The sequence below is a fragment of the Dreissena polymorpha genome, chromosome 4, assembly GCF_020536995.1.
Source record: "Dreissena polymorpha isolate Duluth1 chromosome 4, UMN_Dpol_1.0, whole genome shotgun sequence".
In the NCBI taxonomy this organism is placed as follows: Eukaryota; Metazoa; Mollusca; class Bivalvia; order Myida; family Dreissenidae; genus Dreissena; species Dreissena polymorpha.
This window is the reverse complement of record NC_068358.1, coordinates 83,682,745-83,708,002: the sequence shown is the minus strand read 5'-3', so window position 1 is coordinate 83,708,002 and position 25,258 is coordinate 83,682,745. Positions and strand designations below refer to the sequence as shown.

The window sequence follows — 25,258 nt, the reverse complement described above, 5'->3', positions numbered from 1 at the left end:
ATAAAAGAATATGTATATATCTATTTGTCCTAATATAGTGAACACCAACAATACTTACCGATGCTTAATTGTCCGCCTTTGTATTACTAGTAAGGTGTATGCAAATGATTGTTGTAATAATATCACCTAAATAAAATACTTTAATTATAGCGCATAACGCCCGGATATAACGTTAACCGTTTATGAGAAGTAATCACTCCGGAACAAAGTTTATGACGTTGGATGTGCCGTCACAAATCACTAGTCTATGCGAAGTTTACACCATCACTCCGAAGCTTATGACGTCATCATTCTATGAGTAGTACGTAAGCACGCTCTCTTGATTTCCCCGGAGTAACAGAGTGGGCGGCAGGTCGCGGGTTAGAATCTCCAGCCAGCCGAGGTACAGACCAGCCGGACACGCCGTCTTGCGGGGAACGGGCAGCGTCCTGTATCAGAGGGGATAGAGATGATAGAGTGCGAACATTATATCAGAGTTATATAATTAATCATAATATATAATATTAAAGAATATACTAATGTTAATAATACGTGGAAATCTAGTTTTAACACAAAATAATGACACTTGGCAAACACGTTAAGTGCAAGCAGGAAGTAAATACTGTCTCCCAAAGCATAAATTGCATGCCCATATAACTTATATGAGCCGCGTAATGCGAAAATGGGTCTTATGCACTATGCAGCTAGAGTAGTCCCCGCAAAGCTTGTACAACCCCGCAGTCTAGACAGTAGCTACCCTGTCCGCTAATGAAAACACGAAACCGTGCGTGACAGCGATTGCGCAGGCTGATCAGGAAATTATGATATAATACCCATTTTCGCATAACTCAGATTATAATGGATCCTGTTTTACGTTGTATCTCTTCGAAAATCGAGTTTACACTATTTCGAGTACTGAGAAGAACGCAAGCTAGTGCGCATGCTTGGAAGTTGTTGGACGTAATACATACATCACAATCAAAGAAGCGTCCATGGAATGTTCAAGAAGCTTCTCTCGGATTCGAAGGTTTGTGTACGTCTGCAGCGAGAAAAGCAAACACGTAAATTCCAATTGTTGTTGTTTGTATGCTTCAGCTGTTGTTGCTAAATAGCTTTATAATACATATATATTCTAGGATCAGAAAAGATACTTGGAAACGATTCTACCCAAATGGACCAGGGCGGGACCTGGAAGCATTTTCAATGAACAGTCGTTAGTTACGATTTATAAACCAGTTTCATGTATTGTTTTAAACGCAACACGGTTCATCATTGTATAAACAGAGTGACGATCTTGATGATGGTGTTACTAATGATTATGACGACGAAGATTTGTATTATAATGATGGTGATGATTATGGTTATAGTGATGGCGATGCTGTTACTGTTGTTGCTCGTACTGATTTTAAGGCTGATGCTTTAATCGTGTCGAATCTGCTCATGGTCATCATCATCATCATCATCATCATCATCATCATCATCATGTGGAGGTAATGATAAAGTAGTCAAATAATCATAATCAGCATTATCATCATCTAAATACATGCCATAACGACCATCGTCATGCTTCAAACTGGCCAGCATGACCTAGTGGTATGATCATCGTCTCATTTACTGGGACTTAGTAGGTTCGAGTCCCATAGTTTAAACTTATTTCACGAGGTGTTTGTTTCATTTTATTTTTATATTTTAATAAATATAAGTTCATGTATATTTTCTTCTTGGAACCCTTTTCAAGAAAGATACACAACAAACAGAATGGCAAAAAATGTACATTCTTTTTTATGTACGTTCTATATATATGTTGCTCTATATCTGCTTTACACATAATCAACTCATGATGTGGTACATAAATAGTATATTATAAATTTTAATGTCTTATCAAATATTTTTTAGAAAATAAAAATAAACTTAATTATATAACGGTATTCGAACCAGAACCTTTCGTCAAAAGTTAAATTGCTTCCTGTTTACACCTCGCGGTCACTGCAACAGACGAATCGTGTTAAAAAACGTTTTTACATAAAAAAAAGTTGTTTATCATTGCTAATAATTCCCCGTGTTCACAGATGAATACTTCGACGAGCGATGTTCTAAAAATAACACAATCAATCAACGTGAGATGATGCATGTGTTGACCGAAAAAAAAGCACTCGACTTTACGTTTAAGAATGCTGTTATTTGTATGAATTGCTTAAATTGTTTTTATTGATTCGTCTGTCATGATTGGCAAGTTGTTATTTTTTATACTTTCTGTGATTGCTATGATGTGTTTTCTAGGATGGTGACTATGGTTACTTTTTGTTTGTACTCCATGAGGTCGGCATCGGCGATCTTCCACGGGTAATCCTCCTGGAACTCGCCCGCCTTCAGCCGCCATTTACCGATCAGCGTCTCAAACTGGCGGTAACTGGAAATAACGTAATGTAAACATACCGTCGGACTGAGGCCTTTGTGTTATGTCATTGGATAAGACGATGTTTAGAGTATTTTCATAACAAGATTCAATGTAAGTCCATGTAAAAATGATCTTTCTGAATTTAAGTTGGTACTGTTGATGTTTTTTATTTCATTATTTCACATACCCATTATAAATCCATGATACAACAACACGTCTGAACAGAAAATGAAGGCCTTATGGAAAGCTGCCTATATACTGTGTCAAAGAAAAGCTTTAATTGAAACCCGACTTGTAAAACATGATTATGTTTGAAACATATAAATGTTTAGAAAATGACATATAACTTATCAGCCTTAGCTGTATAACAGCCTACGGTCCGAAGGCCGTTGTGCCGTTCTATCGACAGCGGGCCGGTAACAGACCTTCGATCCAGCTCTGACGTATGAGATCGTTTATATTACATATACTCCTATATTTTATTCACTCAATTTTATAACAGAACCAGCTTGGCAGTATCTAGGAACTGTTTATACGAATCCAGAAGCGATGTCATTTGAAAATGTTTTGCACTGCACGTACGTTTTTAACTGCGGTTTCTTGTTCATCTCCGTGAGAATTGTCAGCTCCGAGTAGTTGATTCGGAACTTTGCCAGAAGCGATGCCATTCTACAAGATGATTGTGATTTAAACTTTTAATTATAATTTTTTATACCGTAAGGCTGTATTTTAGTATGCCGATTGTGATATAAACTTATAAAATGTTCACTTTTAAAATTTAAGTTTTGTTTTATTTTTGTTGGATGGCCTTTTTCATGTAATTTTAATCAAATGCAGGTTTTCCGCTTAAAACTCGACATAACTTATTCGATATTTTTATAAACGGAAGGTGACTCCAATAACAAATACCTCATCTGGTCCTCAGCTACTTCCTCTTTCTTGGTTCCGAGACAGAACACCCTTAGCTTTGCATTTTTCCACTGTTTGCGTTGACTGAGAATGTAAGGAACCAGTAACGTCATACCTGGAGAAAGATTGCAAATTTTAACGGCACTTATGATAAAATTGTTTTGTCTTATTTGTCACATCTTGTATGGTAAGGTTTTATAAAATAGAGCAACATTATTACCTTTATGTTTTACTTATAGTTAGCAAATTGTCTTGGGCATATAAACGAATCTTAGATTGTTTTCTAGAGATTTTTCCAAAAAGAGTTTCGCAAAGCCGTATAAAAAGCTGGAAATGTGAGGTACAGCCATTCACGAACACAACTTCTACTCCCCCCAAAACATAAGGTTTTTCATGTGTGTGACTCTCATCTAAAATTCTCTTTCAGACGTCTTATATGAATTTGTCAGCTAAAATTACCAGACATACGTCATATAAGACGCTGTCTGTCCGGTTACCTTATAACACGTCAAATACAATGTCACATATACCGCTAAAAATACCAGAGGAAAAAATATGCCAACTGTCCCGTTATAGTTACCAGACTTCAAATACGAGGTCATACGTTTCGCTTACGTTACCTGACGTCTAAATAAATACAAAGCTGTTCCGATTCCGTTTACAGACGTAAAAGGCGATGGCATAGTGTTTCGCTAATATTACATGACGAAAAGTACGAGGTCACCTGTCCCGCTGAAGATACCTGACGTAAAATGCGACATCATCGGTCTCGGAACCGAGAATGAAATACTCATGAATCCGCCGTAACATGCCCTTACTTCGTGAGTGTTTAACTAACCTCCGTCATCGTAGAGCCACCAGACATCCACCGTGCCGTACTGGCTCTCCCGGAACACCGGCGCCGTCCGCTCAACTCCGTCAGGTTTGGCATCGTCATCTTTATGGAAATGTTCATAGCTCATAGATTGTTATAAATAATTATCGATGGATCGTTTGAGTCAAATACAAATTAGATAGTTCGTACATGTACACATTTGTTTGAAACAATTGCTTATCGCGGACAGCGTGAACTATTTTATATAATTGAGTCGTTCTCTGACAAAAGGGATGTGAGTAAAGTGTTGTCCCAGATTGATCAGCCTGTGCATTCCGCATAGGCTGATTAGGTACGACCTTTTCCGCTTCAACTGTAATTATACTAATAAGTGACTTTCTTTTTAAAAAAGAATATCATAAGAACGTAAAGTGTCGTCCGTGATTAGCATGTGCGGACTGCAGAGGCTAATCTGGGACGACACTTTACGCACATGAATTAAACACCATTTTCTCAAAGCGCGTCACATATGCATGTACAATGAGACTGATAAACCATTACATTGATATGTACCTATCAAAATGACTTTTACAAAATATGCTGACACATTCAATATGTGGTATACAATTATGTTCGCAATAACTGACAAACCGCGCATGTAGATTATAACCTAGCACTGGTCGGTGGTACTTTTCAGAGAGCTAGCCCATACACTCAACCTGATGGTCCTGATCTCATAAGAATCATGTGTAGATTGGATTAACTTGAGCTCAATATCTTTATTTTACTATAAAATGTGGAAAAAAAATCATTGTAACAAACAGTTTAAAAAAATATTACACGCATTACTGCATTTTATGCTTTATTGTAGACTTTTCAAACATTATTCAATGAAATCAGAGTCTTTAACCAGATACATGTTTTCAACAGGCTTAGAAATTTTTGTGAAAATGGCGACCTGGATCGAAGTCTGAACTTTGACTCGTGAAACAATGACTCGTGAAAATCATTGTAATATCTGAGCTTTGATTTCCAGCGCTCGAGAGCTAAGAGAATGATCATTTGCTTTTAGAATCCACGTGGTCGTAAGACATGGTCCGTTTTTACTAACCTACATAACACAATATTAACTGAAGTTGAATTTGCAGTTCAGTGCAAAGTCCTGAAAAGATGACCAATGTGACATCCAGCAATTTAGGGTACCATGTAAGTAAAATATATATAAAGTTAAACAAGTTACATGTATGTTATATTTTGATGTTTAAGTAGAGTAGAACTAAGTTCATTACAAACACCAAGAGACTAAATAAATGTTGCTAGTTTAAGTCAGTTGTGTTGATAGGGATCAAGATTGTAACATTTAAAATTATGTGTGCTACCTTGGAAGGCCGCGTTTTCGATTCCCTCTTCAAGCGTGTTTAGTCGGTGATGGACAAAGTGCGGCTGTCCGTTCAATTGGGTGTTCGTCTTGACGTCAACTGGTTTCGCAGTGACGTCATTCGTTTGTAGCTCGTCATCTAAAGTACCGCAGCCATATTTGTGTAATGTTTAGTATGACTTCAGATTCAGCAGCTTTGTCGATTTTATATCGATCAGGTTTGTATTTGGTTTAAACAAGGATTTATACATGTTTTCATTACAGCTTTCGCGAAATTATCCCTAAAGCCTTTTTAAATTAAATTTACATTAAAGTTGTTTATTTATTGTTGTTTAATTACAGTAGTGGAATTGTGTATTTTTATTTTTTGTTGTTGATGTTTTTGGTGTTGCTTATACTGTTCGATTTGAGAAAATAGCAGTGTTGAATTAATCTCTATCTGTTTGCAAACAAGGAGCTTATCGAAAGTTTCTCTATTGAAGGTGAGCACCAATAGAATGCATCAATAGATTAACAATGCATAGCCAATACAAATTTGAAATAATATTTAAAATATCGTGCATACCGTCTTCCTCCTCAATATTCTCGTCCGATTCGTTCACTTCCGGGTTATCGAGATCGATGACGTCATCGGGCACCTTGTTCCGGTCAAAGCCGCCCGCCACGCGCAGGATTCCAACACTATATCGAAGGTCAAACGCGTCCCTGAAAACAAGACATTTATTAACACATGTATTTCTTAAACATTTAGTTGTTTCCTCTAACTAGAATGACCCTGATTTTTTATCGCATACTTTAATATTTTCATTTTTGATATTCCATGTACATTATTTGAGCATTTTACAAATATGCTTCATTCGATAACATTATTTAATCATCTCAAGTGTACTCAAAAAATACCATTTCATAGAGATTTTAAAGTTATCCATGCAACTGTATATTTGTATTTAAATTGAGAATTATAAAAAAAGCTGTTAAAAAGGCCGACACACCTAACCAATTTTTGGGGAATGTTAGTGGAAATATATTATTATTTTGGCCTTATTTAATTTTAATTATAGAAGATTAATTATATTTGTAGCATAGTTTAGTATCACTTTATCTACTTTAAATTGAAAACCATTCAAGTTTGTGGTCAGCATATTTTATGGTAACAAAATGATATCCACATAAAAAAAACGTGTAAAACTTGTTAATACATTGTTATCAGGCGTCACAGAAACGATATCAAACAACCTTTGAAATATGTTATATCAAGAAATGATGTAAAACACCGCGAGTAACAAGGCTTCTGTTTCTTACGTTATAACGTTGAAGTAGTCGAGGACCTCGAGTGGATCCGCCTTCTGCCAATCATTCTTGTATCCTAGCAACAGCGTGTTGGGGCGGAGCTTTCCTACTCCAAGCGCCTGTCAATGGAAACATGCATCAATACACAGATGCCTTGCGAGTCAAACTGTGACTGTACAATCCAGAGCAAGCATTAATTATTCTAAGTTTCTTTTTAAACATTCATGTGTGCATCTGTCACATGTAAACCTTACTGGCATACCTAACTTGAAGGAGCATTCGCCATTTTAATCATGTCAAAATGTAGTAAACAGTATTTAAATCTCTATCTTTAGTGATGACTTTTGCTCAACAGTTTCTTACCGAACTCCCTCACATTTAACGGACGTCTCTCCAAAATGCCTGACTTGTCTTCCAAATGATTGACCGATTTCCCATTTGATTGAACTCTTTCCAATTTGAGTGACCTCTCTTGAATGACCTCTCTCCGTTTCCTCTGACCTTTCTCCCTAATTACTGTCTACTCCCCCATTTGACTCAGTCCTTTCATAGTTGGCTCAGCTCTCCCAATAGTTAAACAGTAAATGTTATCAAACCCATGTATTATATGCAAATATTTTCTCTACACGAATGTACCAGTATGTTCTATGAACGCTCACCTGCAGTAAAACCTGAACTCCTATGCGGAAGGTCGGTGCGCAGACACTGTTATAGAAGGCCTTGACCTTGCGAGCACTAAACCATCGGTACACGGACATTGACCTCAAGCGGGCCAGATGCTCCTCAAGGTCACCCTAGGGGTCAATGATTAATATAATACATAAGTCTACAAGTATGTCAATATTAAAGTATTTATATGTGAGTATTGCTGGATTGTAACACATTTTTTACAAACACTAAACTAAATCAAGGGCCAAACATTGGGAATTATGCTAAAAGTTTAGATTACTGTATTGTTTAGTAATTATTTGTCTTTATTTTCAGCATTGAATTAGAAACATTATTGTTTACGGTTTTTTTTTAATGCAAAATATATTAACATTAATGGTGACAGCAAAACAATGTTAAACCTTGAAAACATGCCCAGAAATCAGCAGAGACTGTTTCTTAGTGATGGTCGCCGCAAAGTCGAGCAGGTTGGGTCTGTTGCGTGGATATCCGGTGAGTACGAGGATCTGAGGCCGGAAGTTCTTGACGTGGTCATCGATGTTGATGAGCTTTAACGTCGTCTTTAAGGCGTCGCTGTAAACAATGGCCTGCGTAGATGAACCCCAGTTCACATCTGCATGGAAAAGAGAACATGATTAATATAGTATGAATAAAGAAAACGAGCACAAAACAGAATAAAAAAGCAAAACACGCTAAAGGGAAAAAGAACAGTAAGAAAACAAAACAAAAAAGAACATAAGAACACATAACAGGAAATAAAACAAGCTGACGAGCACAGAAATAAAGAAAGAGAAAAAGAAAAAAAAGAAAGAAAGAAAGAAAAAAAGAAAGAAAGAAAGAAAGAAAGAAAGAAAGAAAGAAAGAAAGAAAGAAAGAAAGAAAGAAAGAAAGAAAGAAAGAAAGAAAAGAAGAACATATAACTAGAAAAGAATAAATAAAAATCTGAGGTAAACAAAGTTTCTAAATAAAAACGTAACACATACATAAATTACAATGGCAGAATGTTAAATTATAAAATAATATTAAGAATACTTGGATACACTAATACATTTTTAGTTGCAGCTAAATTCCAAATTAGCGTTTTAAACTACACCATTAACATTCGGACATGAAATTCATTAGAAATGAGACATATACCATAATTGGGCGTATTGGATCTCTCGTACCTGGTTTGGATACCTTTATGTATAAGTAGACGCCGGCTACGATGGCGTAGGTGACGAGCGCCGCCCACCAGTTGATGAGGAACATGGCAGCCATGCATAGCAATGACCCCAGCAGACTCAGCCACTTGCTGTTTAGACAGACAATGGTCACGTGACTATGACAGTTTCTATATACCATCAGACAGTAGATATTTGATTATGAGCAATAAAGGACAGTGTTGGCGTTGCATGAGTTCTGTATTTAGTTTCACATCATGTGAGACTTAATTACAGTAACTGTCTTTTTTTGTTTTTAAAATTTCACTAAGCGTGAGAACCAACATGTATCGACCACTTAATAATGTTGCTGTTTCCAGACACTTGTTATACTTTCATAGGACAGCCTTTGAAACCTTTAAGACTCGTGACTTACTGAGTTACAATGTTCAAAACGAACCAGTTATTAAATTGTCGATGTCGACACCGTGGCGACGACTCACTTGTATAACTTGAAGCCAGGCCGGAAGCCAGGTGTGTTAGCCATGGATGCGTTGAAGCAGGAAAAGTTAACCATGGCGTAGACCATTAGGAAGAAGTTCGAGATGATGGGAGCGATAATGTCCAGGGAGCCTGCGGGGAAAACGAAAACATATGAAGTTGATTACCGTCACTGACTACCACGTACAATTGCGTCACTTTCAGAAGCAAAGCATGAAGTTACTCGCATTCACATACACAGAAGTTACTTGCTGACACAACTCATTACGCCATTAACCGAAGGAAACAATGACGTCACTTACCAATACAAACAATGGCGAGACAGATAAAAGAACAGAGGATGTAGGCGCGCCTTGGATCTCCGTTTGCTCCGTAGCTTTTTGCAAACACGTGGATGAAAGGGAACAGTCGATCTTTGCACAGTGCCTGGATATGGAAAATATATTATGGTGGCGGATATTGTGGGGATTGTGGTGCTGATGATGATGTTGTTGTTGAAGATGGTTATGTTATGTTCTTCTCGACGCTGTTGATGTGTAAGAGTTTTTGTTTGCATTGGAATTGTGATGATGATGTTTATAATGATGGCGTTGATGACATTGATTACATTTTAATTTGTTGTATAGTGACGTTGTTGTTTTTAAGGAAATGCAGTTATTGTTGTTATTGCTTACGCTGTTACTTATGAAGTTTTTTTTTATTTTGTAGTTTTGTTGTTGGTGGTGATAATGTTAGTTTTAATGTTGTTGTTTTTGTGTGGGGGGGGTCATTTGTTTATAACCTTTTGGTAATGTTTCGGATGGGAATAACTTTTTTGCTATGTTAATTCGTATTTAATATTGCAAGAATATACTTTGGTAACATTTACACTCGATTTGTTTAAACCATTAGATTATATTCCCTACACAAAACTTTATTTCAATAATTCTTAAGGTTCAGATAAATAAAAGAATACAGTAACATATATATATGGAAAATCTGAATGAAATCCCGTTACAAGCTGAATTATTCACATTTAAACTAGCTGACCTCCACGGGATCTTAATTACGTCCGGTTCAGAGGCGTGGGACGACATTCTTTAAAACTGAGTACTTCGACTTGTATATGCCGACTTGTCGTATGCCATAAGCGGTCAACGTAGCTCCAGACAAGCCTTCACTTATGCGCAAACTGGTATGGAGCTCCGTTTTGCGCTATTGTGACTACGAATATTACGCGACTTTAACGCGCTGGCCGCATCAGGCATATGACAAATTTTCCCATGACGCGGCTCATTTTAGATATACAGTGCCTTTTGTTCACATTTTTATGGTTGGTGAATTTAAAGAGTGAGGAGTGTGAAGCATTTGATATACGTGTGTTATTATTAATGTAACGGTGCGTTTGAGGCCCACACTTAACAATGGTTAAATCTGTTCCGTGCTAGGTAGTATATATCTGGCGTGTTGGCTAACAAAATGTGAGCACTTCTCAAAGACGTATGAAAGATTGTACGATTACAAAACAACTCTTAGTGTAGGTATTTCAGACGAAAGATACAGCAATCAACTGTATATTAAATGACATACGACGCTCTACTGTGTCGCTTTGATTCAATACTATGTTTTCATAGTTCTAACGGTTGATTCCCGTGAACTGTAGAGCTTTTTTCCAGCATGAAACATTGACGCAATATGAACTTTTATGTATTTATCATTTTCTGACAGATGTGACAAAGGAGGCGAACTTCATTAATGATTACTTTGCACATTCAGAAAATTATCATACGCCATGATGTTAGCGATTTCCGGAAACCATTCATATGTGAGCAATGTAAGTTATTCAAACCTCGGGATAACATTTTAGATGAGGCTAACATCAGCAACTATGAAGCCAAAATTGCATTACGGTTATTTATATTGTTTATATCTTTCAAAGGGCCTTTATTTTAATAAATATATAGCTTTTGTTGTAGTTGTTGTTTCATACGTAATATTTCGTCAGTCACATTTGTTAGATGTTTAATTAAACGTGAGCCACAAACATGCTTACCTGGAAAATCTTCGGAGCGCTCACCAAGCTTCCTAGAGCAGACGACAGAGTGGCGGCAAATATTCCCGCAATAATCAGAGGTCGCCAGGCACTTGCAAGACCAGTGATCTGCAACATAAAAGGCTCATTAGGTAAAGTTCTTAACAACGTTTCATTACAAACATAGTGTTTTCCTGTCAAAATATTAAAGTTTATAAAAATTATACCATATAAACTTGATTTATAATTATATTTTTGTTGTTTTTTTCTTTAGAAGTTGCAACTTTTACCCCAAAATCATGCAGCAGACCATATTTGCACACAGAAGCGCCGCACAATTGGATGGCTTCGAGGGTCGGAACCGAAAGTGACGTTACGTTCACGGTTGTATTTCCTGTCGCCATGGTAACAGCGGTTCCAACCGCCTCGAGCGCCATACTGCCCCCCATGGCCCAGACCAATGCGATGTTGGTCAATGACGCCAAGAGGATGGCAAGGAACGTACCTTTGGGGATTGCCGATTGGGGATCCTGCAAAATTAAAATAAAACAATTTATAGCGCTATCATACAACGTAATCATTAATGTGATGTTCATAGCAACAGTACAGCATATAATTACTACATGTACTATATAAATACGCTGTTGTTTTTTTTAGAAACAGTGTGTTTGACAATAATGTATCGTTTGTTAATAGAAGTCAACAATAAAATGCGTTTTTTTAAACGCAACAATAAAATGAGTTTTTTTAAACGCTTATATGTCATTTTGAAATGACAAAATATCGCTTGGAGTGTATACCTTAAGGTCACCGGAAAGGTTTGCTCCCGCCATAATCCCGGTGGCTGATGGGAAAAATATGGCGAACACCGAGAAGAAGTTGTGTTCTTTCGAGAAGTGGGGCACAAAGTTGGTCTTGAATGTTTCACCTTAACAAGAAATGTAGTAATTACTTAATAAAGTTATTGATGTCATGTACGAAAGTTTGGTCTGAAACATTAAAATCTCGGTATTTAGGTCAGGAAGTAGTGGAGGAATAACATGTGTTTTAATATGCTTAAAACACATTGAAACATTATTTGGAACATCCATGCTAACATATTTTAACGAGTACAATTCATTAGTAAAGCCTATTGCACGTTTTGTGTCAGAATATTGTGTTTGTTTCCACATTCTTAAGTTATATACCGGTTTCATAACAATGAAGTTGCAAAGAAAACAATGTCGGGCGTTCGTACCGCTGTACCCGACGACTCCTTTCCACCGCAGCTCGTCACTACGGGGAAGAAATGTGCCGACGAAAAAGTTGACAAGAGCAGCGATCAGGATCACCAGTAACACCAGCTGGGCCTAAAGCATACAAAATAAATTCATAAACGGCGAAGGAAGGAATGGACGCGAACAGGATCATTAGCAGCCCAAGATTGACCTGCAGCTGACGACAAACATGTACACATGATCTGACAGCACGTGGTTTTCAAGTATGGTACGTAGTGTAATGATATAGAATCATGATCGGAAATAACTCAGAGCCAAACAGCATAGTGATCAAATTTCGAGCATATATTGGAAAAGTTGTAAAAAACATATCTACTAATATCATATATTAAGTCCATACTGCGTTGAACGCCTCCCACCCTATAGTGCATTGTCCACATACTATATAAACATATAGCAAATTGGCCTTACACTTAATCATCCTTTTTTAGTTTGTCCTCCCGTCTATCACCATTTAGTACAGTGTTCTGTCACTATATGACCCTATTGTACCTTTGTCTCGCTATCTTTCACCCTATAGTACATGGGCCCCACAGTCTAGAGACGAGACGAATAGTACCTTGCCCCCCCCCCCCCCCCCCCTACACACACACTCTCTTAAAACTGATAACTTTGACCTCAAACTCCCATACAGTGCCTTGGCCCCCCACTCTATCATCTAATAGTAGCTTAGCATCCAATTCTATAACCCCATGATACCATGCCCTCCCAATACCATACACTACACTGGTCCCCCACTCTCTCACAGCATCATTTCCACAACACACTCACAGTACCTTGGCTTCCCACGCCATGCCGATGAGGATGATGGCGAGGCACACGACGCCCGTGACCAGGCCGATAATGCGCACCTCATGAATGCTGTCCCCGGTAATGTACGCGCCATGCTCCTAATGAAAACAACAACATTTAATTTTCTGAAAACGCGAACTTAATATATGCAAACAATACCTATTTACAAATCTTATTTTCGTTTTTAAAATCTCGTTACTTTTTTAAATATATTTTATGTCCAAAAGACAAGAATGACATCATAAAAAATGTTTACATTAAGATAATTGTATACATGTTGGGAAAAGAGTTAGACCTAAAGGTCTATAACATAATCGAGTGTCTTTTTATGATGCTGATAAGACCGAGCTCGTGAAAATCGCTGCACAATTGATGAAGTTATGGCTGTTCAAAGCGATGCAACATGTTTTCGGATGATTTCGAGTTGAATACCTTGTTATATATATATTTGATAGTGAATTTTTTTCAGAAAAGTTGATTTTTCGTTATAATATGAGTATTTATCATTCAAAATGATGTTTTCACTAGTTAATATCATGGCCACACGCTAACCACCTGTGATTGAAATAGGAAATGCGCAACATATTAAACCTCATTTCCGCATGCAAAAAGGGAGGTGCTGTGATTCATGATTATTTAATAAGTCTGATTTTGGCTACAGAAAGTATTTCCTAAACATGCATGTAACATTGATGTATTTCTATCTCCTGTGTTTAAGTACCGGGCAATGTTGTTGAATAAATGTACCAAATGTTTGAAGATAGTATTACATTTCGAATATTTAACGAATTCCACATATTAATGGCACGTGATAAACACGAGCTTGAATAAAGTAAAGTTCTCCGTGATTAAAATAGAGGATATATAGTCTTCTGTGATTCTACGATTGCGAGATGACTTTTCATGAACTGAAAATGTAAATGATATGTAACGTTAGTGTAAAGATTTTTAAGCGAGACGGATCTGGTTAGGCCTGTGAAGTATGTTGGTGAAGAATATTTAATCAAGACATTTTCTTTAGAGTTTTTGTAATTAAGTTTTCGCATAACTCCAAAGAGTTTCTAGCAGATTTCAGAATATTACGTATGTTTTTTTTTCCTTTTGGCCATCGCTGCTTAACGTTAGACCAAGATGTGTGTGACTATCCACAAATGCTACGGGTAAATTACCGCACATTAATGTAGGAAATGAACTACATGTATTTTTGTGTTGTAAATAAAATTGCTTTATTTTTCTGGGGATTAAAAGTTAATTACATGTTAATTTGGCAGTGCTCCTCGAGATCACATAATTTAGATAAAGTACATGATAATGGAGGATCCTCAGCAAAAATACGGGTAACACTTCCACGATTGTCTACAATATCATTTACATACATTAGGAAAAATACCGCTCAAAATTCTGAGCCCTGAGGGACACCGGCATTAACTTGTAATGACTGAAACATTGCTAAGCAAAACAAATACGTTTAGGGTACGGCTAGACAAGTATTTTTCTATCCTTTGTAATATATTTCCAGTTTTGCTAGTTTTTTTAAGTTTGAATAAAAAAACCTTCATGCCGAATTCTGTTAAAGGTCTTGGATATATCGCAGAATATAATTCAATAAAATATCTTTTCGTCAAAAGATCGATCTATTTAATCAAATATATCACTGATAGACTATTGAGTGATCTCTTAGAAATCCTTATAGTTTGCAATAAATTTAAGTGTGTTCAAAGAAATGGTTTTACAAGTGTTTATGAAATTCGAAGTTTCGACCTTCATTAAATGGTTAAGACGTTGAAAATCTGCTAGTGCTTAGAACAAGGCATGTCTTTGCACCGGTTTACTGACTATGACTGTGACTATTGAGACACAAATACGGTCAGCCTTGGTTGCTTACCTAAGTAACAACTGATATTTCATCACTGTTCAGTACAATTAAATTATAGGAAGTGACTATGTTTGTTTCAGTTTTAACTGGGCTTAAATGAAATATTGGCAATAATTGTTCATCACGGGTACTTTTTTTAGCTGCTTGTCTATATCGTCAATTGCGTTTTGGGGTCAAAGGTTTGATCAATACTAATTTCACGGTCATTTCATAATGAAATATAAGAGTTTTGAGGACGATAAAGCAGCTTAGTAAAGCGAAAAGAGGCCGTTATTAATTTCAATCCATAATGATGAATTCGGGGACATTCTGACAAGTTCGCACCCCGACAGCATAGAATCAATAACATCAATTAATAAGTCGCTAGAGTGAGGTGTCAATATTTTAGTATAAAACCTGCATTGAAGCCTTCAATTTATAAATATTATCGGAAACAACATCAGTTAGATGAGTTTCCGTGAAAAATAAAATATCAAAATCCAACAGATTACTTGGTCTATAATCAAGTTGCGATTGAAAATATGTTGCATTTCTGAGGCCAACACTTTATTACTGTAAACGGAGGTTTGTTTGCAAAAGAAGTCATCTATATCTACACACGAAAACATATTTTCGTATCAAAAGAGAACTATTTTTTTGCAATTGTGAAATTAGTTTCAAAATTTTCTTTGGAAAGTTAAACTTATTTTCTGCAAATTTTATTGACTGCAATCTCTGTTTTCTGAAAAGTCATCAGCCACGATAATGATGACGAATACACATATGAGGGATTTAAACATGTGGAAGAGAACTCATAATGGTAATAGTGAAACTTTTGCTGCTATAGATTATGATGATGATGATGTTGTTGTTGTTGTCGTTGTAGATGATGATGATGATGATGATGATGATGATGTTGATGATGATGATGATGATGATGATGATGATGATGATGATGATGATGATGATGATGATGATGATGATGATCATGATGATGATCATGATGATGATCATGATCATGATCATGATCATGATGATCATGATCATGATTATGATTATGATGATTGAGATTATGATATTAAAGACCCTGCCACTCACCCACATGATGTCCCGGACGGTCTCCGCAAAGCCGACGATGTGCATGGCGGCACCGACGGCGTTAGCGAGTGTAAACACGATCCCGATGGAGCCGCCGAACTGTGGTCCGAGACTGCGCGAGATCAGGTAATAAGCGCCACCTATGAAGAGAAGGTTCGGAGTTAGAATTGCGGTTCTAGATTTAGCGAGATCGTGTAATACGTGCTATCATGTAATAGTCCGAGACTTTGCAAGATCTTGTAGTAAGTGCTATGGGAGGTAGGAGTGGTAGGGTGGAGTTAAAACCGTTTTCCAAAACTTCGCGAGATGATATAGTAAAAGCGCCGTAAGACAGTAGACAAAAACGAATGTAAAATTACAGTTTTATGCAAACAGTTAACAGTACAATAAACACATTTGGGTAAAATGTTCATAATTAAATTAACATTTAAAATAAATATTTAATACAAACATACAATAAAGTGCGATTTGTTTCTTCAAAATTTTATTGTAAGAACGAAATCTCAACAGATCGCCATGCTTTAGATAATAAAATTGTAAAATCAAGAGATATTTCTGCTAAACGTATTCTATAGATAACAAAACAAACTTTTGAATTGTAATGCATTGACAGTTTTTTGGACAACTACTGACCTCCTTTCACCTCGCCGTTCGTGCAGATGGCGGACATTGATATGGTGGTCAGCGATGTGACCGTTGCGGACAGGAGGACAATCAGGGTGGCAAGTCCGATCCCCGCCTGACCAGTGACCCATGTGATGCGCAGGAACAACATCACACCGAACATGTTCATTAGGCATCGCAGCTTTCGTTGGAGAGAGAGACATTGGTATTATCATTGGGCTAAGGGGGGTTTCAACGCTTGAATTAGTAAATAAAGAAACCTGCTCGCATACTGACAACATTAGTCATTAATCATTCCAAAAGACAAGCTCCTTTTCAACTAATACGTGCTAAAAAGATATTATTATGAATGTAAACTGTAAGTTAAATAAATATTCGTAAACCACAAGGTACGCATATATTATGTTGGGTTCATAAAATAGTCCCTGCACAATTTTTTTGTAATTGTGCCCTTTGAGTAAAAACCTGCCACTTCATGACTGTAACACAATTCAAAAGGCTCTGGGTTCAAAATGTGTTGTCCTCTACAAAATGTGTTGTCTTCAACAAAATGTGTTGTCCTCTACAAAATGTGTTGTCCTCTACAAAATTTGTTGGAATAATGTCAAAACTGGACACAACTCTAGGTCACTTTATTTTGATAGACGTATATATCAAGGAAACTTTAAATCATCTTGTATCTGTAACCAAGATGTATCAAACATTGTTTTTGTATAAAACATAATAAAGTGGCTACCTACAACTGTTGTTTTTGTTGTTTTAAACCTTGCCCCTATGGTAAAAACTGGTCACGTAAAAGGTAACTTTTGTATCAAGTTGGTAGATATTGTGACAATATAATGATCTTCATCAAGAGAGTATTTTCCCTGTTATATATATATAATGGGGTTCGATAAATAACGTTCCAGGTCATGCCGGTCGTAGAGTTTCTTTTTTAGGGCAGACGATCGTAATAATAATCTCGACGCCGACTGTTTTATGGCAATTCTTGTTTAAAGTCACTACCATTTTTTCAGGAGAAATCATCTCTTAAAATTGACTATTTTATATTTGAAACGCAAAGCAATAAATAAGTTTGGAGTGTATGTAATGTTTTCTTTAAAATTGATGTGGATCGTGGATCGTTCAAATACAGTACAAATGCATAATAATTTCAACATTCTGAACAGGCCAATTGATTCATGTGTTGACTTATTTTTCAAAAGGGGTTGAGTCCCACTTGAAGAAACTAGGATCTTTTAGTCGTTAACATGGGTTTGTAAATATGCCAAAATTACAAAAAAAAAATATACCAAGCTCTATGAACACGCGTCTTTGAAAAACAATCCACAAGGGGGCCCCTTTTGTATAGCACGTCAAGTTAATGTTATATGTAACCATACACGGCTTACCATTACACCGGCTATCCAGCCGAATTTCAGTCCTCCTTTCTTCACGTCGGTTGATTTGCTGGCTTTCTCTTCGTCGGCGTCGTCACACAGCTCGTCGGCAAATATTTCATTTGCTGCATCGCCTTTGGCCTTCTGAGGTTAAACACGTCTTTATAAAAATTTAGGTTTAAATGATGTTTGATGTACAAAAAGTCATATTGCTAAAACAGGTGTGAATAAATTTCGTAAAAAGTAATTGTGTTTGTTTTTTATATTTGTTTAAATAATATTAGAAAGAAAAATATCATGATAGTGTGAATTGAAAGAAATGAAACACTACTCATTAACTGATGAAAATGCCTGGGATTCTCTTGCATTCACACATTCTAGGTGAAAATAAAGAGCTAGATGATGATGGTGTTCCAATTAGAATATTTAATAAAACAAATCTACAATATGAATTTGTAACCCATACAGTTTGATAGAAATTAAAATCAAAGTTTTAAGCGTTATGCTTCATAATTGCCAAAACTGACCCGACCCATGGGTATCTAAGTTCCCTTCTAATTGCCGTTTGTTCGTTAAGTATGTAAACTTCGAAGAAATAAGGCAAACTTAATCTACTTTGGCAAATATGATCAAAAGTGTCTGTGTCTTGTTTTTTGTTTGTTCAATTAACAAAAGCATGACGAACATCACTTTATCGTTATCAAAAGTGGCTATATTGCGACCGTTAAATACATTTTGTATTATAAACTTAGAACTGGAAACATAGTCGAATAAACTAAATTGATTTTCTTCGACTGAGAACCCTGCCATGAAAAATCAATCAACTTCTTAATTTTTTATGAATAGTTTATGCATCTTGAGGAAATCCAACACAGTGTTAGCCTAGTTCTCGATTTGTTTTAGCAAAGCGAGTCCGACTTCTGCAGAACTTGACATCTTAAATGTGCAAGGGTCATTTGCAAATTTCAAACCATTATTTCAAGATCCTAATTAAGCAAGGTTTTAAAGTACCGTGTAACACGATAACTTACAACCCAGGCGCTAAGTACAACATACAGAAACATTAATCAGGAATGATGACATCATTAAAACACTTTGTATTAGGAATGAACGCCGTAATTAATAACGGGAATGCAGTATGTGTAGTCTTAGATTGATTCACGTATCCGATATTTTCTTTCGGACTCTGATTTTATTTTTCACGCCAGTCATCCAGATAATTCGATATACGAATGACAATTCGATAACAAAAAAACAAAAGCCGTGTGCTAGAGGTGAGTTTTCGAGGGTCTTTTGCTTGTATGTTCTGTTCATTGAGTTTTCAGACACGGGACTTTGTTTGGCCGGAAACTGGTTAAGCACTTCGTATTGCGAAGAAAGAACGTCACAGAAGTGGATTTAATTATAAAATAGAAAATATTCCGTTGAAAATCAGTATGAAATGGATGATCAGTGCATATTTTAAAAAATAAGAATAATTTTAGAGCGTGTTATCTATTTGATTAAAAAAAGATCAATATATTTATAATGTAACAACATATTAAATTTGTAATTTTCTACCGTATTTAAGTTAATCTCTTATTCTTCACTGAAATTCTTTCCTCGCAAAACAATAGTACATACAATCATTAACTCCATCATGTCTCGTATTTCAAGGACTGATGCTTAGGGAAAAAAACAGAGAAACTTACCTCTCGCTCTGACCGGTATTTTTCTCTGTTATCGATGTCCCATCCGTATATCGAAGTATCTGGATGACCAGCGTGTTATTAAAAAAGTAATTGTTTTTAGAAAATGTGAAGTATAATGGCTAATTTTTCATAATTTTTTAGATTGAACAATTATTCAATTGCCACAAGTTATAAGATTTAACAAGTAGTTTTGGCCAAAACCTGTTTTTTTACCTTAATCGATTTTACTTAGCAAGACATTTTGCGCCGTTGTTTATTTCTTTTTATAACATGACTTACGTTTAAGGAGTGAAATAACGTAACGCTCAATTTTGTTTATTACACGGTGTTATTACACAAGTTATATAACTGTGAAATGACGTCATTTTTGTGACGAAATGACGTCATTATTCCAGTGAATTTTTTTCTGTGAAACTCTTTTACAATGTGAATACAAAGGTGAAAAGAGCATAAAATAAAGAAAAAAAATGTTTGTCATGTTATAAATAGAATCTTAGATTCGTGGTCATTTTGTATTGAATTTATTAAACTCGTTATCTAAATAAAGATAAAAACTCGGCAAGCCTCGTTGTTATCTTTGTTTAGATGACTCGTTTAATGAATTCAATACAAAACGACCACTCATGCAAGATCCTATGTTAACAAAATTGCATATAATACACGTTCATCGAAACACGATATTCTTTAAAAAAAAAAAAAGACATTAAAAAAACTAAAATGTTGGATATGTGTATGGTTATGACTTTTAAATATTTGTTTATATAATCTGTAAGTTATGGTGGCATAGAGATGACATTCACACACAAGTTATATAACTGTGAAATGACGTCATTTTTGTGACGAAATGACGTCATTTTCCAGTGAATTTTTTCAGTTAAACTCTTTTACAATGTGAATACAAAGGTGAAAAGAGCATAAAATAAAGAAAAAAAATGTTTGTCATGTTATAAATAGAATCTTAGATTCGTGGTCATTTTGTATTGAATTTATTAAACTCGTTATCTAAATAAAGATAAAAACTCGGCAAGCCTCGTTGTTATCTTTGTTTAGATTACTCGTTTAATAAATTCAATTCAAAACGACCACTCATGCAAGATCCTATGTTAACAAAATTGCATATAATACACGTTCATCGAAACACGAGATTCTTTAAAAAAAAGACATTAAAAAAACTAAAATGTTGGATATGTGTATGGTTATGACTTTTAAATATTTGTTTATATAATCTGTAAGTTATGGTGGCATAGAGGTGACATTCACTTCTCTTTTTTAAACTGCACTCCTCTTTTTTCTATCTCGTGGCCACGACTTAGTAACTCGTAACTTAGTAACTCGACTTAGTAACTCGTGGCCACGAGTTAGCTAATGTCGTGGCCACGAGATAGAAAAAAGAGGAGTGCAAAACTAAATAAAAGAGGAGTGCAATTAAAACAAAGAGCGGTGTAGTAAATAAAAGAAGGGTGCATTAAACAAATCTCTTTTTTTGTCTCGTAGCCATTAAACAAAAGAGGGGAGAATTTCGAGATCTCGAGATCCCGACTTAGCTAACTCGTGGCCACGAGTTAGACAGCCAATCAAATTGTTCAATAGTGTCGCCCTTTGTGATCTTTATACAAAGGGAAGTAATCATCACATTAAAAGCCCGCTTTCGCCAGCTATATCTTTGCGTAAAGAATATTTACACATGTTACGCAAAATTTGATTGGCTGACTAAGTCGGGATCTCGAGATCTCAAAATTTTCCCCTCTTTTGTTTAATGGCCACGAGATAAAAAAAAAGAGGAATGCAGTTTTTAAAAGGAGGAGTGAATGTCACCTCTATGCCACCGTAGTAAGTTTGTAAAGGTTATCAAATTTAGTTATCAATTTATCAAATTAAGAAGATGCGTTTTCTTTTTTTATTGCGAATTCCGAATGTTTTAATCTTATTCGTGTTTGATAAAATTAAATGGAGTTTTTCTGTATCTCTTATTTAATGTTAGTATTACGCTACTTTTGATTTGTATTTCTGGACATTGTATTTTCTACTCGCCGAATGGCAATTGCTCTATTCGCTTTATAAAGAAATCAGTTGAGGTGTGAGTTATTTTCTATGAGTTAAACGCGAACCGGTATGTGTACATCAAAAGTTGAAATACGATGGTGGAATTGGAATTATACAATAACTGCGCGTTTTAAATCAAACGGCAATTTTTAAACTCCATAGAAAAAATTCAAACGCTGTTGTTTGTTATAATTCTTCTCTTGAGAGAGGAGAAATGTAATGCCGATTATGCGTAAATGGGCCTAATGCCATGTGCAACCTTCGTAACTCCAGACCGCCATGCGCATTTAATTAGACTTCGAAACATAGCGTTACCTTTTTTTTTTATAATGCCGTTATGACTGGTTACTGTGCCTTTTGACAGATTAACTGCACCGTGTGACAAATTGTGACGTCTTTTGTAGCTCATTAAAGCACCATAGTTTGCAAATGAGTACTGTGGATATGTTTAACGGCGTGTATTGAGTTCGGATTTTGAATATTGCATGTGTAGTTTTATAGGCTGCATATATCGATTAAAGTATATTTTATTTTCACCAGCGTTATAGGCATTTACAAGATTATTTGTTTATGAACTGTTCATCCATTATGATAGATTGATGTCATTTTAGTATGTTGGTATTTATTTATAAGTAAATTGTATTTAAGGCTTTGCTTTGACTCGCGTACGACGAAACGAATATTATCGTAAAAATACCCGAATAACTCCAACTAACTAAATTAGTTTGATCAAATGAAAAAAATGCCGAAACCTTGGTTAAGTCTGACGTTAAACTAGTAAAACCATTGCATCCATTAATATTTTATTTGCTATATAAACTTAAAGCGATAATGTAATTGTGGATGCAAATGTAATATTACTAAAAACACAATAAAACTACTTGTTACTTATATTAAAGCCAGTAACCGTTACCATGGCTTCCTCCCGGAGTTGATAGAGCGTAGATCTCTGATTATCGACGACGCTGACCCGGTAGTGGTCCAGGGTGGGCATGCTCTCGCCCTCGTCTCCACCCGAGAACACTCCGTCCGAGTAGTTGCCCATTGAGAACACCGAGACCTTTGGGTGCATTCCGCCGTGTATCGCGTGCATGCACGCGCGTGAGAGTCTATCCGCCATGTGCTGTGGGGAAAGGTAGAACGGCTCCACTGAGGACTTCCGGCTGGCATGAGGCGCATCCGGGTAATACGACATAGGTTGTGCAGAAAGCTTCCGGACGTTACCATGCGCGTGAGGTGCAAAAGAAATCCCACTGTACACCGGGTATAGCTCATGCACTGGGGCGATGTAAACCCCCTCGCCTCGCTGCGGGGAACCATAGCAGTGCGCGGAAACCTTCCGGCTATTTGGTAAACTTTGGCTTTTGACATCACTGTGGAATGACACTTTGGACGTTTTCCTGGATCTACTATCACCACCTTCGCTTTTAGAATCCAGTTTCGCTCCTTTATCTTGCGCTAATCCAGTCGCGTTATCACTGTTCGTGTCATTATCTTGCGCATATTTCGCAAACGGTATTTGAATGTCTGTGGGTGCATCCACGTCTCCCATTTCATCGTCGCTGTCCACTGCAGTTACTAGTATCTCGGGCGCGTCAAAGTTCTCATTTAGAGTTTCCGCGTTGGAATCATTCGTTTCCATAGCTCATAAAGAATGTGTTTTATTTAAATTAATTTCAACCACTTTTTACGGTTTAATTATCCAAACTGAATCAAATGCTTGGTTTATGCGTATACATTATTTTCCCATCATGAATATGCCCGTTTGAGTGGTGAATTGTTTAATACAAAAACAGAAAACGTTCACGTCACTGCGGTTAATTCTGCCGCACGTACATCGATTCAAGTATCCTTTTACAAATCAAGAACGTCACCACCCGCTGCAAACATTGCAATGAATTGTAAATAATGCTATTCTGAAATATGTCTGCAGGCCAGATCTGTTGTTTTTAGACCAGTTAATTACGACGGATTGTCATTTTTTGACGCAGTCCCATTTGTTTGAAGCTAGAAGTAGCATAAATAACAAAATTTACTTGACTGGACTTGACTTGAAGTAACGGCGTTCGTTTCAGTAACTTGTTTTGATTGCAATCATTTTAACACTTGTCATCGGCGTTGTAAACGTCTATTTACTGTCAATCTTTAGGACAGGATATTAATAAAGTAGTTCGCAAAACTGACCATTTTATGGTCGTTTTGCTTGTTTTTGGTGAGCAAAAAATATGGTATCATTCGATGGCATAGTTAATTTCATTATAATACTTCAAGAATTTATCATTTGCAACGGGCGATGACTCTTGAATAAAATTAGAAGCTCGGCGCGTTCGTGCTGTTATGAATACTTTCCCGTACAACATTTACGAGCCGAACGATTTTAGGCTGCTAATGGCAATGTGAAATGCATCAAAATTACTTTATTTAATAAGCCTGTGATCTTGGCCAAAGCATTCGATGCGTACCGCATTCATGTACACGGTTATGCTGCACGTAACGAGAACATTTGGCACCGATTTTTGACGTATTAACGGATGTATTCTTAAATCTTAAGTTATTTGCACAAACTGCAAGAAAAACTATATTTTATGCTCTAACGATTTTTTTTAATGAATTTCAACAAATTGTGATATTTGCAAAACTTAAGTTCTTAACGTTGTGTTTATATTATGCCCAGCCTGTGTGTTAACTCCCGTGAATCCCGTTGATCCAGCACCCTGTATTTGTGTGTTCAGGATGGATAATTGTAATGAAATATGAACACACGTTTTGGAATATATGGCTGGACCTCACCGGCGAGATTGCATTTGATATTTATTAAAAAATATAGTAGAATGTGCTCGAATGGCGCGATGTTTTCAATTAAGTGTTTTTGTTGAAAAATTCAGACGTTGAGAACAGTTCATCGGCTTTAAAGAGTGTTAAATCTTATAATTGTGGTACATTGACCTTTTACTTTCGCCGGAAATTGACTTATACTTTAAAATTGATGAATAGGTCGTTCCTTTATTATATAAACAAAATATGTTTATCCACAAAGTATTGTCTGCTTAATTCAACTGTTTAAAATGGAAAAGGAAGATGTCGATGAACAAATGTATCGTGTATGCCGCATGCAGGGTTTCAACCCATCATGCAAGCAAACAAAACTAGACGAAATATGAACTATAAATTTTTATCCGTACAAAATCTGTGGTGAGTAAAACATTGGCCAGTAAACTTCTGACCTAAAAAATCAGTTAGTAAAACGTGTATCAAAAGAATAGAGTTTAAAGACTACAATCAAGAATATCGAAGGGATAAATGCTGCATCATGATTGACGTAGGAAAATTGAAAAAAAAATTGTTTGGTCTTTCGCGTTTGTGAAAAAAGAATTAAAGTTTGAAAAAAAGAGTTTTGGAAGGCTTATT

General features: G+C 36.1%; 1 protein-coding gene across 1 annotated transcript; it reads right to left on the bottom strand.

Moving 5' to 3' along the window:
- Window positions 1-23,492, bottom strand: LOC127878555 (solute carrier family 12 member 1-like). Its single transcript, XM_052425086.1, has 23 exons — window positions 22,764-23,492; window positions 18,129-18,260; window positions 16,747-16,918; window positions 16,114-16,253; window positions 13,145-13,258; window positions 12,329-12,440; window positions 11,892-12,019; window positions 11,382-11,621; window positions 11,113-11,220; window positions 9,383-9,506; window positions 9,083-9,212; window positions 8,604-8,731; window positions 7,839-8,050; window positions 7,428-7,562; window positions 6,781-6,887; window positions 6,044-6,183; window positions 5,480-5,617; window positions 4,125-4,223; window positions 3,287-3,401; window positions 2,960-3,046; window positions 2,278-2,389; window positions 951-1,018; window positions 1-428 (listed from the first exon to the last, which is right to left on the bottom strand). Exons 1-23 carry the CDS (start codon window positions 23,490-23,492, stop codon window positions 293-295), a joined length of 3,606 nt encoding a protein of 1,201 aa, XP_052281046.1. The 3' UTR covers window positions 1-292.
- Window positions 23,493-25,258: the final 1,766 nt, after the last annotated feature.